The sequence below is a fragment of the Drosophila obscura genome, unplaced genomic scaffold (genome assembly GCF_018151105.1).
Source record: "Drosophila obscura isolate BZ-5 IFL unplaced genomic scaffold, ASM1815110v1 contig_30, whole genome shotgun sequence".
NCBI classification, from domain to species: domain Eukaryota; kingdom Metazoa; phylum Arthropoda; class Insecta; order Diptera; family Drosophilidae; genus Drosophila; species Drosophila obscura.
In genome coordinates, this window is record NW_024542818.1 from 747,581 (window position 1) to 762,444 (window position 14,864).

Genomic DNA, 14,864 nt, shown 5'->3' on the forward strand with positions numbered 1-14,864 from the left:
GGTGGGCGGGAAATATGCATATGTGAAAGAGAAAGGGGCTTTCGGAGTCGGCTACAAAATGGCATTAATCTGCATTTTTCCACATAAATCAATAAACAGTCATTTTGGCAATTAAATTGTTGCATAGCAACCTCCCGATCCAACCATTATGCCTGCCTGCCTGCCCGCCCCTCTATAATGCCAGCACACCCTGCCACCATGCCTCACAATGCCTCATTGTTTTAGGGCCCAACAAAATGGCATAAATCAAAGTTAACAGCTGCAAGCGATAGCCATGCCCAAGAGGGTGGGCGGGTAAATGGGTGGCTAAGCAAATAACCGAAAACTAAAGTTTCACTCGACCAAAACTCATGTGTGTGTGTGTGTGTGTGTGTGTAAATTGTTTGTTTGTTTTAATATGCATGTGCCGTGTGTGTGTGTGTGTGTGTGCTGTTCTGTGGGTGTTTAGTTTGCATTTACATCAAATTATTTTGTTTGTCAGGCCTGCTGCCATGCCACGCCTCTTATTTGTCCTCTGCTTTTGGGTTTTGGTTTGCAGCTTAAGTAGAAGGCAAGCAGAAGTAGCAGAGCAGAGCAGAGCAGATTTGTGTGCATTTTGCTTGATGTTTCATTCCATAATTGCCATAGCCTCAGCTGTTACGAGGAGTGTTCCCATTCCACTTCAGTACTTTTTAATGAGACTTTTTCTGTTGGCTTTATGAGCTTCTTCATAGTTTTATTTTATTTTAGAAAGAGATGATTAATGTACCATTTTACTGGTAATCGAAAAGAGATAAAAGTTTGCGCTTTAATTTGCCATTTAAAATGAACACACAGTTCCTGTGTCTTTCCCCTCTCACATTGTACCTTCCATGGAAGGTTACTTTATGTAAAGGGCATAACCCTTTTGTGTTTCAATTTGAATTTCATTTTAGTTGCAAATTGCAATCCCACACAATCCTCTGCCAAACCGCATGCCAGGACAGCAGCATTTCCCATGCAAATTGCAATTGGAACAGAGAACTTGAGAAACCATAAACCTATAAATCCTTCTATCTATCATCAAAGAAACTTCTGAAACCCTATCGTAAGACCAACACCCCTTCAGGCCTCCTTCCACCCTTTGGGGCCACTTCCTGTTTTGTCAACTGAAAAGTTTAACCATTGCATTTAGACAATTGCTGGGGGTACATGTACATATCTGGCATGTCATGTATGTACATATATTGGTATATATATATGTATGTATATAAAACTAAAACTATATATTGCTTGTTTCGCACAAATCCTCCTTGTTGGCTGCCCATAAATATATATGTATGTAGTGCAGACTCCCCCCCTCATTCCTCTTGCTGCCATGTATTTTCCAATGAAAACTTTTCAATTACATTCAGTGGGGTGGGTGGGTGACGGGGGGTAATTTCTAAACTTTTGCTGGAAGAAAAGAAAAAAGTCCAATAAGAAATATAAATCCCTGCGGCGCTTAAATCTATTTATGTCGCTGTATTGCAGTTTCTGCTGGCCCTCTCTTACCCTCCCTCTCCATCTCTGTCTCTAACTCCGCTGGACATGGGGCTCTGTGTCCACTCTCTTCCCTGTCTTTCGCTGTGGAAACTTGTGGCATGTGAATGCTGAGCATCAAGAGAAGTTTTCCTCTCTGGACTCCCAACTGCCTCTAGCTTCCCATTGCTGCTCCTTGGCATATTCATTTTCCATTCATTCTTAATACTGTTGTGCGTTCATTTTTTTTTAATTGGCTAACCAACACTGAAGAGAAGCTCGCTCGCACACTGTCTCCTCCGTCCGCTCTACACTGCTTTAAGCCGATTTAAAAATGCAATCTGCCAATCCGCTGCCTCTCTATTCTCTCACCACACTCCTTGCACTCCTTTCTGTAGCTGAGAAAGGATTTCTGTTTTTTATGGCTGCGTAAATTGAATTTCGAGTGCATTTCGGATGCACAAAATTAATTGCCGGCGTGTTAACCTCGAAAATTTCTTGTGTGCACAAAAAGCAACAGAAAATGCCACACTCAGACAGGAGTAACAGAGACAGAACGAAAGAGAGAGAGAGAGAGAGAGGGAGATGCATATATCAAACATGGCGCTGCTGAAGCAAACTGCGCTGCCAACGCTGACGTGGACGTGGACATGGGACGCTGACTTGGGCGGCATTTCAGCTTGAGGCGCAGGCGTCGCATTTCTCTTTGTTTTCGGAATGCAAGGGCAGAAGGAGTGGAATAAAGAGAGTGAGCTTACGACTAAGAGAGTTTGAGTGCGATTCTCTTCATCTGACAATTCAAAGAGCATTCGAGAGGATTAAAATGATATTGAATGGTAATTCAATTAGGAATTTAATTTTATAATTCAATTAAGGAAATACCAAAGACTGAAGTACCACTCGCTCTCTATATCTCTCCCAATCTCTCTCTCTCTCTTTTGACTTAAAAGCTGTTGAATTTCATATGATTTTTTTTTTTTTGTATTTTTGCCAGAGATCAAGAGGAGCTTGTTTCCTTTATTTTGTTTATTTTATGCCCTATTTATGGTATTGATATCTCTATTTATTGGAATTTATTTATTATTTTATTTTTATTGGATTTTTGTATTTTGTTTCTATTATTGTTATTCCTCTGCTTGTATGCAGTCTGCCTCTTTGTAGTGAAGGCAACTTAATTAAGAATAAGCAAACGCCTCAACAGCAAGAGCTATAAGGAATGCCTCTCAAAAGATGGGGGAGAATAGAGCAGGGGGGGCCGCCGCATCCTCTCCAGCTGCCGTGACGACGCGCTTGGAATAACAAAAACGGAAATGAAAGTAATTTAAAGTGTTATTAAGTCGTGGGCTGTGGGCTGTCTCTCCTCTCACAGGGATGAAAGAAGGAGAGTAGTAGCAGTAGCAAAAAGGGAGTAGAGCTCAAGAATAGTGACTGTCTAAGAATAGCTTGTAGCGGAAGTACCACACTGCCACCTACTCCTCTTCTCTCTCTCTCTCGCTTTGGGTCCCGTTGGGTCTCTATTGGGTGTGTGTAAGTCATATGCAGTCATAACAGAAGAAAACTTCTTCCCCAAAAAGAAACCAAACACATCCCAAACTTTTATTTATATATATTTTTCCACTCATTCTCCTTCATTTTCTATCTGTTATTTTTCGTTTATTTTCCGTTTCCTAAACTGTCAACTGTTGAGGGTTTTTCTTGATACAAAAAGATATGTTATTGCTTGAAAAAACTTCAGGGAACATCTTTTATGGTCCCAAAAATGTAACAAGTCAACAGGAGAACATTTTAAATATATTTCTATAGAGTTTTTTTCTGGGAAAAAAATATGTAAGTAAAGAAAATACAATTCAATGGGAAATAATAAAAAGAGAGGTGATCAAATAAAAAAAAAATATTACATGGATTTCTCTTTGTATAACACATATTTATTTTAAACATAAGTATCAATCTTGCATCCATGTCATGGTATTATTCTTTGCACATAAAAAAACTGCGGCAGCTTACCACCAATGAAAAACCATTGTGGGCTAATATTTATTTATTTTTGAGTTAATTCTTTTTTAAACTTCTTTGAAAACTTATTTTTATAATTATATTAAAATGATGCAAAAGTATCATCTTTTAATTCCATTCTATGGCTTAAACTGAGTTAAAATAAGCAGAAAAACAATTAAATTAAATGTTTTTCTTTAATTTCTGCAAGTTTTGGGATATAAATTTCATGTAAAATGTATCTTTATACTGCACAACTTTACACTTTAGTTGTTGTTTTACCCCATACTTTTTACCCTCTGTACCCATTTGTTGCCCCCCCCCATCATTATTGTGCCTATAATAAAGCAGTTTAAGTGCCGCGGCACAAGCAGTTTTTCGGTTCCCATAGATGACACTAAAAGGGAACCCCAGGATTTTTGCCCATTCGTTCCCATATTGTGCGTGCACGCTTGGCATAAATAACCGCAAGCAGGAGAAAGTAGGGGGTTGGGGCAGGATGGAAAAGAACTTTGCGTTTTACGCATATGAGGAGGGAAAGTTTATGACTTTTGTCGTATAACTTAAACTACGTAGAATTCAATTAACTCGAAGCTCGGCAGCCTTGCTAGGAGTCTTTTACGGGGTTCTGGGATCCATTCTGTGTCCCTTCTCAGGACTGACATCTTAAGCTCCGCTCCCCGCCCCTTCCCCCACACACAACATGTGTGTGTCGTCTGAGTCCTGGGCTTAATGAGCAGAAGCGCATTTGCCTGTCAGATTTCCTCTTTTTTTCTGTTTTTTTGTTGCGGCTACTTAAGTTTTTCCTGCAAAATGAAATAATACTCTTCAAGGAACCAGAAAAGTTTTTCCGCAACACAGATACACACATGTTGCCGGCAAAATATAGAAAGAAAAGTTGTACCCAACAAAATACAGAGGGGAGGAAAACTGGAGTGTCATCCCTTGTCTGGCAGACAGCGCCAAAAAGTATGCAGCACGCATTTTAAACGTTTTTAATTTAATTCCAGTAAACCACCCAACATTCCTTCAGTGCTTTCCCCCCTTCACCAACCTGCTGGATTACCTCTAGAATGCGTGGGTAGATCCCTTGAATCCTCCTCGTCAGTCTCTTTCAGTTGTCATGCAATTCGTTTCACCTCTGGCTTCCCCCAACCATGAGAATTTTCGCTCCTCTAGAATTTTTTTCCCTTTGTCATTTCCGTCTGTTTTTCGGGTATTTATTTGCATTTATTTTTACGTATTTTGTTGTTGGTTTTGATTGATGGCTTTTGGCGCCCACATTCTGCGTTTGTCATTTATAAATAGAACATGGGGGGGAGAACGGATGAAGGAAACGTATTCCGCCATAGATATCGCATGGGATACGTGTGACATGGAGTTCATTTGGGTCAGACTAAGGGGAAAGCTGGGCAAAAATTACGGATTCACCTTTTTTATGAGCTCAAGAATTTGTCATTTCGGATTGGGAATGGAATATTAATTGGTACAAAAAATTAATATTAATATTAATAAGATGAAGTAGAAGTAGAACGAAAGAGGATAGCAGAATTAATGAAAAATCTACTCCTTTATCGGCATTTCCCGGCAACAAAGTCCATTTTTAAGAGCGTCTTTCGAACTCCCACTGAAACTTCGCATGCAGCTTTTCACGCCCTTTGAGCCTTTTTTGTTTTGTTTTACTAATTCATGGTCTTCTCCTACTCCTCCCCTTGTCTACTACTACTACTCTCCTCCTGTTCCAGCCGCAAGAATTGTCAACAAAGTGGCCATATTGTATGCTCGACCATGCCGCATGCCCCATGTGTGTATGTGTGTGCCACAACAATTAATTACAGCATTTCTCTCAATGGCGTCGACGACGACGGCAACATCGTTGCTTGAATGCCGCTGTCCTTGCTCTCGGCATTCTCTGCCTGTTGTTCTTCGAGGGTATTTAGAGGGTACTATGGTATTGAGGTGATGCTTGTACCGCACGAAGAAGGCGGAATCCTTGATCCCAGAAGAATCTCTTAGATAACTGTCTGCAACTTTGAGCAGTATTTTCTTTTGAGCTGCTTTTGGTATGTAGATTGAGACAGATCGGATCTGCTAGGATATCCAAATATTCGATTCCCGTTATCCTTTTTTTCTTGCTGTTTTTGCATTTGTTGCTGTTGTAATTGTTGTATCCTTGACATTTAGGAGAACAAAACGCTGCTGGTGCCCGCCCGCCTTCGTGCGAAATATTTTCTCGTTGCGCTCTGCTACCATTTCCATTTCCAACCGGAAGTGGGAAATTCTCAAGCAATGGTAGAGAGCGAATGTAAGGATGGTTGGCCAGAGGAGTGGAGCGGAGGTACACATGTTCAACAACAACAAAGTAAAGAAAGAAAAAAGCCACAGGAGCTTCTTCCATGACTTTTTGTGGTTTTTGAAGGATTCATTTGTTGATTGTAGCACTGAAACCACTCATGGAGTGAGTCCTCTCTCGCACTCACTCCCTCTGTCTTTCCCTCTCGCTTTCTCTCTTTCTTTGCACCCTCTCTAGCACAGTGGAACGCATTTTCTTGTGGCTGACAATGTAAATTTGATTTTGCTAATTTGACCCCCCCCCCCCACAAACCTAATTTGTGAATTTGTCTCCATTTCGCTCTGCGTATGTAGCTCCCTGCTTCTCCCACTCTTTCACTCTCTCTCTAATGCCTCTCCCACTCCCACTCTTTCTCTCTTCTTTGAGCTCTCTCTCTCTCTGTCTCTCTATTAATGCCCTGCAGCTGTTGCTGATTGGTTTTTATTTTATTATTTGACATATGTTTTGGGAATAGTTTTCTTTTTTCCTTTGTCCGTATTGTTGGCTAATGATAACGACTGTTTTTGGGGGGGGGTGAGCAATGGGGAATGGGGAATGTAGGACGGTGGGCAGAAATTTTGGCCAACATTTTGTGGGTTTGATTTGCATGTTTTTCGCAGAGCAGGAGCAGGAGTCATTCACCAGGGGGAAGACAGAGCCTTAATTAGATTAAAATGGGTGACAAATGTGTGGGCAAATGTGGGTGTTGGTGACTTTCTATGAAGGGCAGCAGCAGATGTTGTTGCTGTGACTAAACCGGAAATGATGGATGCGTTTTTCAAAGCCATGGCAAAACGAGGACGTGTAAAAGAACAAAAAAATTAAAGTATTTTGCAGCATAAAACAGCGGCGAATAATCTCTGAAATTTAAGTGTTAAAAAACAGTTTTAATTATGCTTTTTATTCTGAATATTTGTTGTAAAAATCGCATTGTTTTTTTAGAATCAAAACAGAGAAATTAAATGATTTTCTGTCAGACTTTTCCGCTTATGGGTTTATTTTTTATACTTGAGTAACTAAAAGCAATACAAAAAATACCGCAAATCTTTAAGTTTGTTTATAATTTTTAATTGTTCTATATTTTTATATTTTCTGCTTCACTTTGGTTGGTACTTTTGCCATTCCCCTTTCAAATATCATTTGTTTTACGATATTAATCCGCCTTCCATACCTCTAAAACCCATCAATCAAACTGACAAACGTCGTAAAAAACCCAATTTTATATGCACATTTTGGATAAATCATTCCATTCCAAAGAAAACCCCTTTATGTAAATTATTTTTGATTTTCCACTGAAAATTCACACAAAGTTTTAAGAATTTTCGCTTGTAATTCTTGAGGGTAATCCATCAAAAAAATCTATTCATTGCTCTGCCAGATTATACCATCTATCAAAAGGGGAAAATCTATCAGAAAGAAAGCACCTGTTAACTCCTTGGAAAACAGCTGATGCTAAGGCAAATAAAAAGAAAAACGATGAAAAAGTTGTGCGGGGAAAAAATGTTAATTAGAGGGTGGCCCATGGGCAGCCACAGCCACAGCCCTAAGGCCCAAGCCCAATGAATGACGCAAATGCCACCCACGCAGAGAGAGCAAAGAAACGCACACACACACACACACAGAGCAGAAGAAAAAACCAAGATAGAAAACAAAAACTGTATAAGAAAAAGAGGAGTGGAGAAAATGAAAGGAAAGTCAGGCAATGGACTGGCAACGCCCTCTGGCGGCCAAGTGTCGAACCGTTTATTAATTGACTGTCAGCCACGTTTCCGGTGCACAAAAACAAAATGGAGAGGGGACAAAGTGGAGGAGAGAACTGATCTCGATGACAGTTTGAAAGGAGTCTTCTTTTTCCTCTGCTCCATCGCTCCTTTGCTGCATACTTTGAGGCGTCAATCGTATTGCTTTCTCCTCTTTCTTTTGCCCCTAGCCATCCGCTTTTGCACCCTCCCCTTCCCTCTTTCTGTGCTCCTTCCTGTGTGCATGTGTCTTCGTCCTTTTTTCAATGACATTTTCATTGCCATTTGGCTTGGGGGATTGCTTTGGTTTTCGGTTTTTCTGGTTAGGGGGCTGCGCAACAGGTTGCGTCCAGTCCACAGGCCCACTCAACCCCACCCCAGAACAACCCCTAGCCCACCACCCCCCTCCCTCCCTCGCTCGCTCGCTCCGACAGAACGAACAGCAGCAGCCGGCTTTCAATCATGGCGGACTCGTCTCTCGGACTCTTTTTAGCCGACTCCCTGGCATGGCCTGGCCCTGTTCGGTTTTCAGTCAGCATCCGACAGCGTTTCGAGCTGAATGTGCGTGCGACTAAGCGGCAAAACAACAAATAAGAGAAAGAAAAATATAAACCCAGAGACGACCGAGTGTATCTGTGTGTGTGTTCCGTTCGAGTGTGTGCGCTTGGCATGTGCAACAGCTGTTCTCTCATTAAAGGAGCCTGCCATAACTGAGTGCGAAAATTCCATCGAAATTTGATTTGATTTCTCCGACATTTTGCCCTTCGGCCTGACACTTGATTAAAAAAGTTTTGCATAAATTTCGATATCCAAAAAGGAAACAAAACGAGCAAGAAGAACAAGGAGAAACTTGTGTACTTTTGTACGTTGTTTTTGCGTTTTGCGTTTGGGTAAGTTTTTCAACGCTGCAGGCAACATATGGCCGCCTCGAGAGGCCACGCCTGAGCACAGGCCGAGTCGCCCACTCGAATGTTTTTTTTTTTTTGCCTTTGGAGTCCTGTCGCGGCAAAGGAGGGGAGGAGAGGGAGGCAACTGTCTCTGCTCTCTGTTCAGGTCGCTTTGTCAATATTGATTTTTGTGTGATTGTTATTTATTTTTCATCTTTCACAGCTCCTACACATAAACACACACAGGCACACACATATTGAAGCGACACTTTCCAATGGGCAGGACATACATAGCTTTTCTTTCACTTGCTACAGAGATTTTGTCGATTTCTTTTCTTGACTTTTTTCTTTCCCTTTTTATCTGATTTTGTGTGTGTGTGTGTGTGTGTGTGAAGTAGATCTTTGATGTAATTTAAAGCATCTCTGTCTGCTGCTTTCTGGCTTTTCTTTTCAGTTAACATATGATGGCCATATGTGTACGCGTATGTGCCAGCTGTTTTCCGCTCTGCTTTTTCCCAGGAGAAGTGTACAAATTGTTTGCACAGACAGGTGGGCAGGGTGATGCCCAGAGAAGGAGCTGGCTGCGTGTGGATCTCAATTGAGAGATTAAATTGATTCTTGGCACTATATTGATTGCAAGTGATTTATATTTACAACATTTTCCACCACTTTTGCACTGCGATAATGTTGACTTTTATTTCGCTACTTATTTGTACTACCAGAAATATATCGAATTTCCCTAAAATTGTCACTTTTCTCTTCTTATTTTAGGTAAGTCATCTTTACAACCCCATGGAATTGCACTTTTGGGTAAGAGAATAGTACTAGGAAATAGAAACCACAAAATAATCAGCATATAATCAGCACGAAATGTAGTCATTAAAGGGTAGAAAAAAACACCCCCTCCCCCAATTCGAATTCCTCATTATGTTTCCCTATTTTTTTTGTATGTCCAACTTTTAACCTCAGAAAAAAGTTTAAGGTCAACAGAAATCATTAAAAATTATACAAAAAAGAGAAATAATAAATACTCGTACATATATTTTGTTTCATCTCTCTGCCCTCCGCTCACCACAAAAAAAAACCCCTTTTGGTCGAACCCTTAAAATAATGCAAATAAGCAAAAGAAAACCGTATCCCAATCAAAGAGAAGGGAAGGGCAACGAAAATGGGAAAACCGCAGCAGAACAAAGTTCAAATGTGGCAACAGTTGTTGTGGCAAATACAATAACAATAAAAATTCTAAAAAAAAAAAAAGGAAAGAGGAAAAACCACAAGTTTTCCTTTCCCATTCCCGCACATTTCCTGCGCGAAAGGGCGAAAACTTTATTTAAGGCTGATGGAAAGAAAGAAAAATCGAAAAAGCAAAACTCATGAAATTACTTTGCAAATAGTTGCACACAGTACTTGCCACATGGCAGCGGCAGCAGCAGCAACAGAAGCAACAACAAATAATGAGCATTGAACGATAAAAACTCAATATTGTATATATATAAAGAGTGGGCGGAGGGCGGTGAGTGCCGCCCTGTGGGCGTGCCTCTAAAAGAAATATGCAAAAATTGTCCAACACCAAAATTGTAGAGCTTTCTGCGAGACAAAATGTCGAAACGTAGGGCCATTGTGTGGGTACAGAAGGGTTAATAGAGGGATGTAGCAGGAGGGGTAATCTCGCAGAATATTTTGGCTTCAAATGTGCAGGGAGAGGTGTGGGGTGGATGGACAGGGGGGGGCCTGCTGCCCTGACGACAGCTGCGGGAAATGACAAGAAGAAAAAGCCGACAAGTCGTAACCGCAAAATGAGCTAAGGAATGTCCCTCTATCCGCTTTATCTTGTAGTCCCCCCCAAAAGCCTTCTTTCCTCTGAATTTCTCTGGAATTGTTGTAGAGAGCGGTGGGGTGTAGAGGATGGGTGTTTTTCGCAGCAATTTCGCGAACATTTTCAAGTGCAAGCGACGCCAAACGAAAATGCTAAAAATAATTCGCAGGAATTCGCACAATGATTAAGACAGAAGAAAAGAAAGGAGGAGAAAAAGGGGGAGAAGAAATAAGAAGGAGAAAAAAGCAGAAGGAGTAGACAGAGGAAAGGAGGAGAGATAGAAATTGGAAGGAGAATTAAACAGGAAGAGAAAAGTACTCTAAGGAAACATTGCATTTTCCGAATGCAGACAGAGAATGGAAACAACAACAAACATTTTCCGGAATGGTAGGCGTATACAGCCGCAGGAGTGTTCCTTAACCCATTGCTGCCTCCCTCCACAAAACATGAAATTAATTATCGTCATAAAATTATGCACAGTATAATGGACACGCCCATCAGTAGTTTTCCAATCCGCCCCCCTGGTATGCCCCATTTCTGCCTCTCAACAGAGTTGAGAGAATAAAATTCGAGAAAAGTTTCGCCTTCGAGTACGTAATAAATGTTAACGCAAATTGGATACCAGAAAGGGGTAGAGAAAAGGAGGGGAGTGAAGAAAGGAAGAGACAGATTGGAGTGTGTGTGTTTGTGTGTGTGCCTGCTCCAAAGTGTGGCAACATCACTTAAGCTCCTCTCGTTTTCCAAAAACATTTAACTGGACAAAATAATAGTTGTTAATAATAGTTGAAAAAAGGGAGTAATTTTTCCACCACCCCAAAGAAAGAGCAGTGTCAGAACGGAGGTGGAGGTGTAAATGCAGGGAAAACTTTTAACAAAATGATGCACCCAAAGAGGATGTTGTTGCACCCTTGAAATTTCAAAAGGCGAGAGACTGAGAAAACTCTGGCATGGAAAGCACTTCAACAGCAACAGAGTGGCACTCCTCGGTGCATTTATTGGAGGGGAAAATGTGGAAGAAAAAAAGGGGAACAAAAAACAAATAAGGGGAAACTCTTTTATTATTCATATGTAGAAGGGGCACTGGAAATGTCTTTTGTCATTCATTAATAGAAGGAAAAGCCTGAATAATATATTACTTGGTTGGTTAATGGCTGCCAATTAAACAAACACAAAGAAAACGTTTTCCAATGACACGAGCTAATATATTTAATATTCTGTATTCGGCATCGAAATTAATAAAACATATTAACAAGTTCCATAAACATCCCACGAATATTTACTGTTTTTTCTTTCGAAAATAAATGATAAACTTTTTTACAGAGTTGAGAAATATCGACATTTTTTGCTGTTGGCATTTTTACCGTAATTTGAAGAGACAAACTTTAAATTTAAAATCGAAATGTCTTGAAGGAGGTGCCGCAACTTTTTCTCAACGACTCTTCTGCCAGTCGCATTTGCCTGTCTCCTTGCCATCTAATCAACTTGTCAAACAAGGAATTTTCTATCTAATTTTCCAGCCACTCCATCTTCCTTTCGCTCTCTCTCTCTCTCTCTCTCTGTCTCCAGCTTCCTGCTGTCTTCTCTTCCAATCATCTGCTCCGCATTTCTTCACGGCCTCATTAACTTTTCCTCTAATAATTCACACGTATGCAACTTGGCCTGCCACGCTCTTTCCCTCTTCGTCTCTCGCTGCAAACCCAAGTGAAAATTTTCATATTTTCTTTTTTTGGGCGGTAGATTTTTCACTGTTTTTAATGTTTATATCTATTTTAATTGCAAAATGCTTCTCCAAAAAAAAAACTTCACTTCTTCACGGGAGTCTTGTGTGTCCTGCTGGCTTTCGCCGCTCTGGAGTTTCTTCCTCATTCCCCCCCTCTCTCTGGTTGTCTCTGTTGAAGTTTTTCCTTTTGGCATAATTAAACTGCCATTTGGCACGTACGCGGACTTAATGATATTTACAACAAAAACAGCAGCAGCCAGGAGTGCGAAAAAAAACTGCTGCTGCTGCTGCTGACACGTCGTCCTTTTTGGCGGCGTTCGGGTCCCGTCTGTCTGTGTCCGGGGGTTGCCGGTTCCCAGTGCGGGTCCTTGTCGCTGCTTTAGCTGTGTGTGTGTGTGTGTGTGTGTCTGTCACTCCTGTCCTGGACTCCTGTGCACAGGTTCTCCTCCTGCTGCTGCTCCGCTACACCACTGTCTCCATTAGCAGCACGACACCTGCCACCTCTACTCCTCGGTTTTGTTTTTTGTTTGCTCCTCTCTCTGCCTAAACCTACTACATACATCTGTTTTTCATCTTCTGTGCCTCATTTGGTAGCTTCTCCATACTGCTGCTGCTCCTCCTATAGCTTCTGTGGATGCTCCTCCTTCTTCCAATCCTCCTGGATGCCAACCCACCTCCTTGGGGCGAGTCTTCTCTTGGGCTCAGTCTCACATATTTTTCCACTGCCTTTCTTCCTCTCTACTCTGCGCCGTTATTCTTCTCATCTTCTTTTTCTTTTATATTCCTCTTCTATTCTATTTCTCTTATTCTTTTTGTTTCGGTTTCGTCTCCTACCTTTCTTCTGTTGCTTCTTGCCCTTGTTCTTCTCCTAACATATGTCCAATATTGCCTTATCTGACGGTCTTGTTCCTCTTCTCCTTGTTCTTCTCCTGATTCTTTTTCTTCTGTGAAAATTAGGAAGTTCCTGCGGCCTAAAAACGTTTCCGTCTACTGTCTTTGTCTCCCTCTCTCTCTCTCACTCTCTCTTTCCATCTCACTCTCTTGTTTTTTTCTCTTTCACTCCTCCACTACTCCCCCCGAACTCCTTTGCCTTCCTGCTATGTTGTTCCATGCAAATATTTTTGCACATAATAAGTAATATTCACGGTGCGTGCTCTTTGGGCCAAGTTTTAGCCTAACTCGCCCTGTTTCACCTCTCTGCTGGCACTCCGGTTCCTCCTTTATTCTTCTGCCCCCCTACTCTCCTCTGATCCACTCTTTTATTGCTTTCCTGGCATACAGTTTTGTTTTTGGAGACGAACCTCCTCCTCCTCCTCGTCCTCCCGGAAGAACTTTAAGTTCAAACCGAAGTTTGTCTGAAGTTCTCCCACGTGTGTGTGTGTGTGAGTGTGTGGCACAGGTGTAAAAACAGCCTAGAGGAGAGAAGAGAGAGAGAGTCAGTGAATAAGAAGAAGAAGGGCAGAGAAGAAAAGGAAGTTTTGGATCCGCACACAGAATGGAATGGGAATGGGGCTGGGGCATGGCATACCCAGAGTTTGGCAACAACTTTTTGGTGCTGCCCGCCAGCATGTGTGTGAGTGTGTGTGGATGGCAGGGGGCAGCCACGCAACAGAGGGGTATAGGGGGTATAAGTAGTACTAAAAGCGCTTACTGCGGTCGTCTGCTCCTTTCAGCCGAACACGATTTTTGAATTAATGCATAAAATGCAAGTTTTTCTCACACTCCTCCTCGGCTGGTGCTTCCCCACCTTCTGATTCTGCTTCGCCCTTTCGTACTGCTTTATATCCTTTTCCTCTACTTATTCCTCTTCCTCTTCTGAGGCATCTCTACTTTGTTTTTTGTTGCATTCTGGTGTTTTGGGCCAAATGGAAATTGAATGTTTTCTGTGCATTGTTTTCCATGGTGTGGTGTTGCCTTGCCAGTGGTGGTGGTGCAGTGTGAAAAGCGCTTGCGGAAAAGCAGTTGAAAATTAGTTGAATGTGAATTTTATGCCTCCAAGAAGCAGGAAGTTTTCAAGAGGGGTGTGGGGTAAGAAGAGTCCCAGGGAAGAAGTGCTTCAGGCTATGTGTAAGTATTATGGGATCGACAACAATTTCTGTTTAATTTTCAAATTATGACATTTAACGATCAATTCTTTGCGGGTTTCAGATGAAGCACTTGGATGCTTAAGATACCTGAATAGCGGATAGAGATCCCTAGTGATATAAATGGAGATTATATCCAAAGCTTATTTCAAACAAGTCTTTCTTTATTATACTCCAAATTTAAAAGATAAAAGAGCAGAAATATTCAGCAACTCCTCAGAGTTTTCTCAATTGTTTCTTCGCGTATTTTCTTTCCCTGCCAAGTACTCCATTCCATATTTAACTCGAAACCCATTTCCATCCCCTCCGCCATCAATTTAGATCAACTTCAATTTCAATTTCTTTGCTTTCTCTCACTTTTTCTCTCTCCATTTCTCTTACGAGTGAGTATTCTCGGGACATTTTTCATTTGCTGTGGAAAGAGGAAATTTTCCATATTTCTCAAGTCGTTGTGTCTGCCGTTGATGTTTTATATCCTTTGGCACGTTGCTCACTCCACCCCACCCCACTCCATCCCTCGTGGAACTCCTTTTAACTTTCTTATTCTTCATATATTTCTTTTTCTCTTTTTTTTCTGCCATATTTCCATTCCACTTCAATTATCATTATAGTTGAGAATCAGCCACCACCCCACCCCACCCTCTCAATCATGCGTCTCCTCTTCAATTTTCACAATTCCCCAATCGATGGGGCAGCATAGCTCTTTTCCTGCTCCTTCTCCCTTAACAGCTCGTTCGGAATATTCAAAACAAGCTCAAAAAGAGAGGAAGACTCGAGGAAAATGAAGACATATTCAATTATGCCAGTTCCGGAAA

The 14,864-nt window shown here is 41.4% G+C and overlaps 1 protein-coding gene across 21 annotated transcripts in view; it reads left to right on the forward strand.

Annotated features, from left to right (window-relative positions):
* Positions 1-14,864, forward strand: part of LOC111073978 (protein alan shepard) — a 147,832-nt gene that overhangs the window by 90,808 nt on the left and 42,160 nt on the right. For 15 of the 21 annotated variants that reach the window (XM_022366572.2, XM_022366567.2, XM_022366566.2 and 12 more), the window contains one exon: positions 9,201-9,239. The exons of the other annotated variants lie outside the window; for them this stretch is intronic. In XM_022366572.2, the coding sequence (XP_022222264.1) occupies positions 9,201-9,239 (39 nt within the window). The remainder of the gene's footprint in view (positions 1-9,200; positions 9,240-14,864) is intronic. 21 annotated transcript variants of the gene reach the window in all.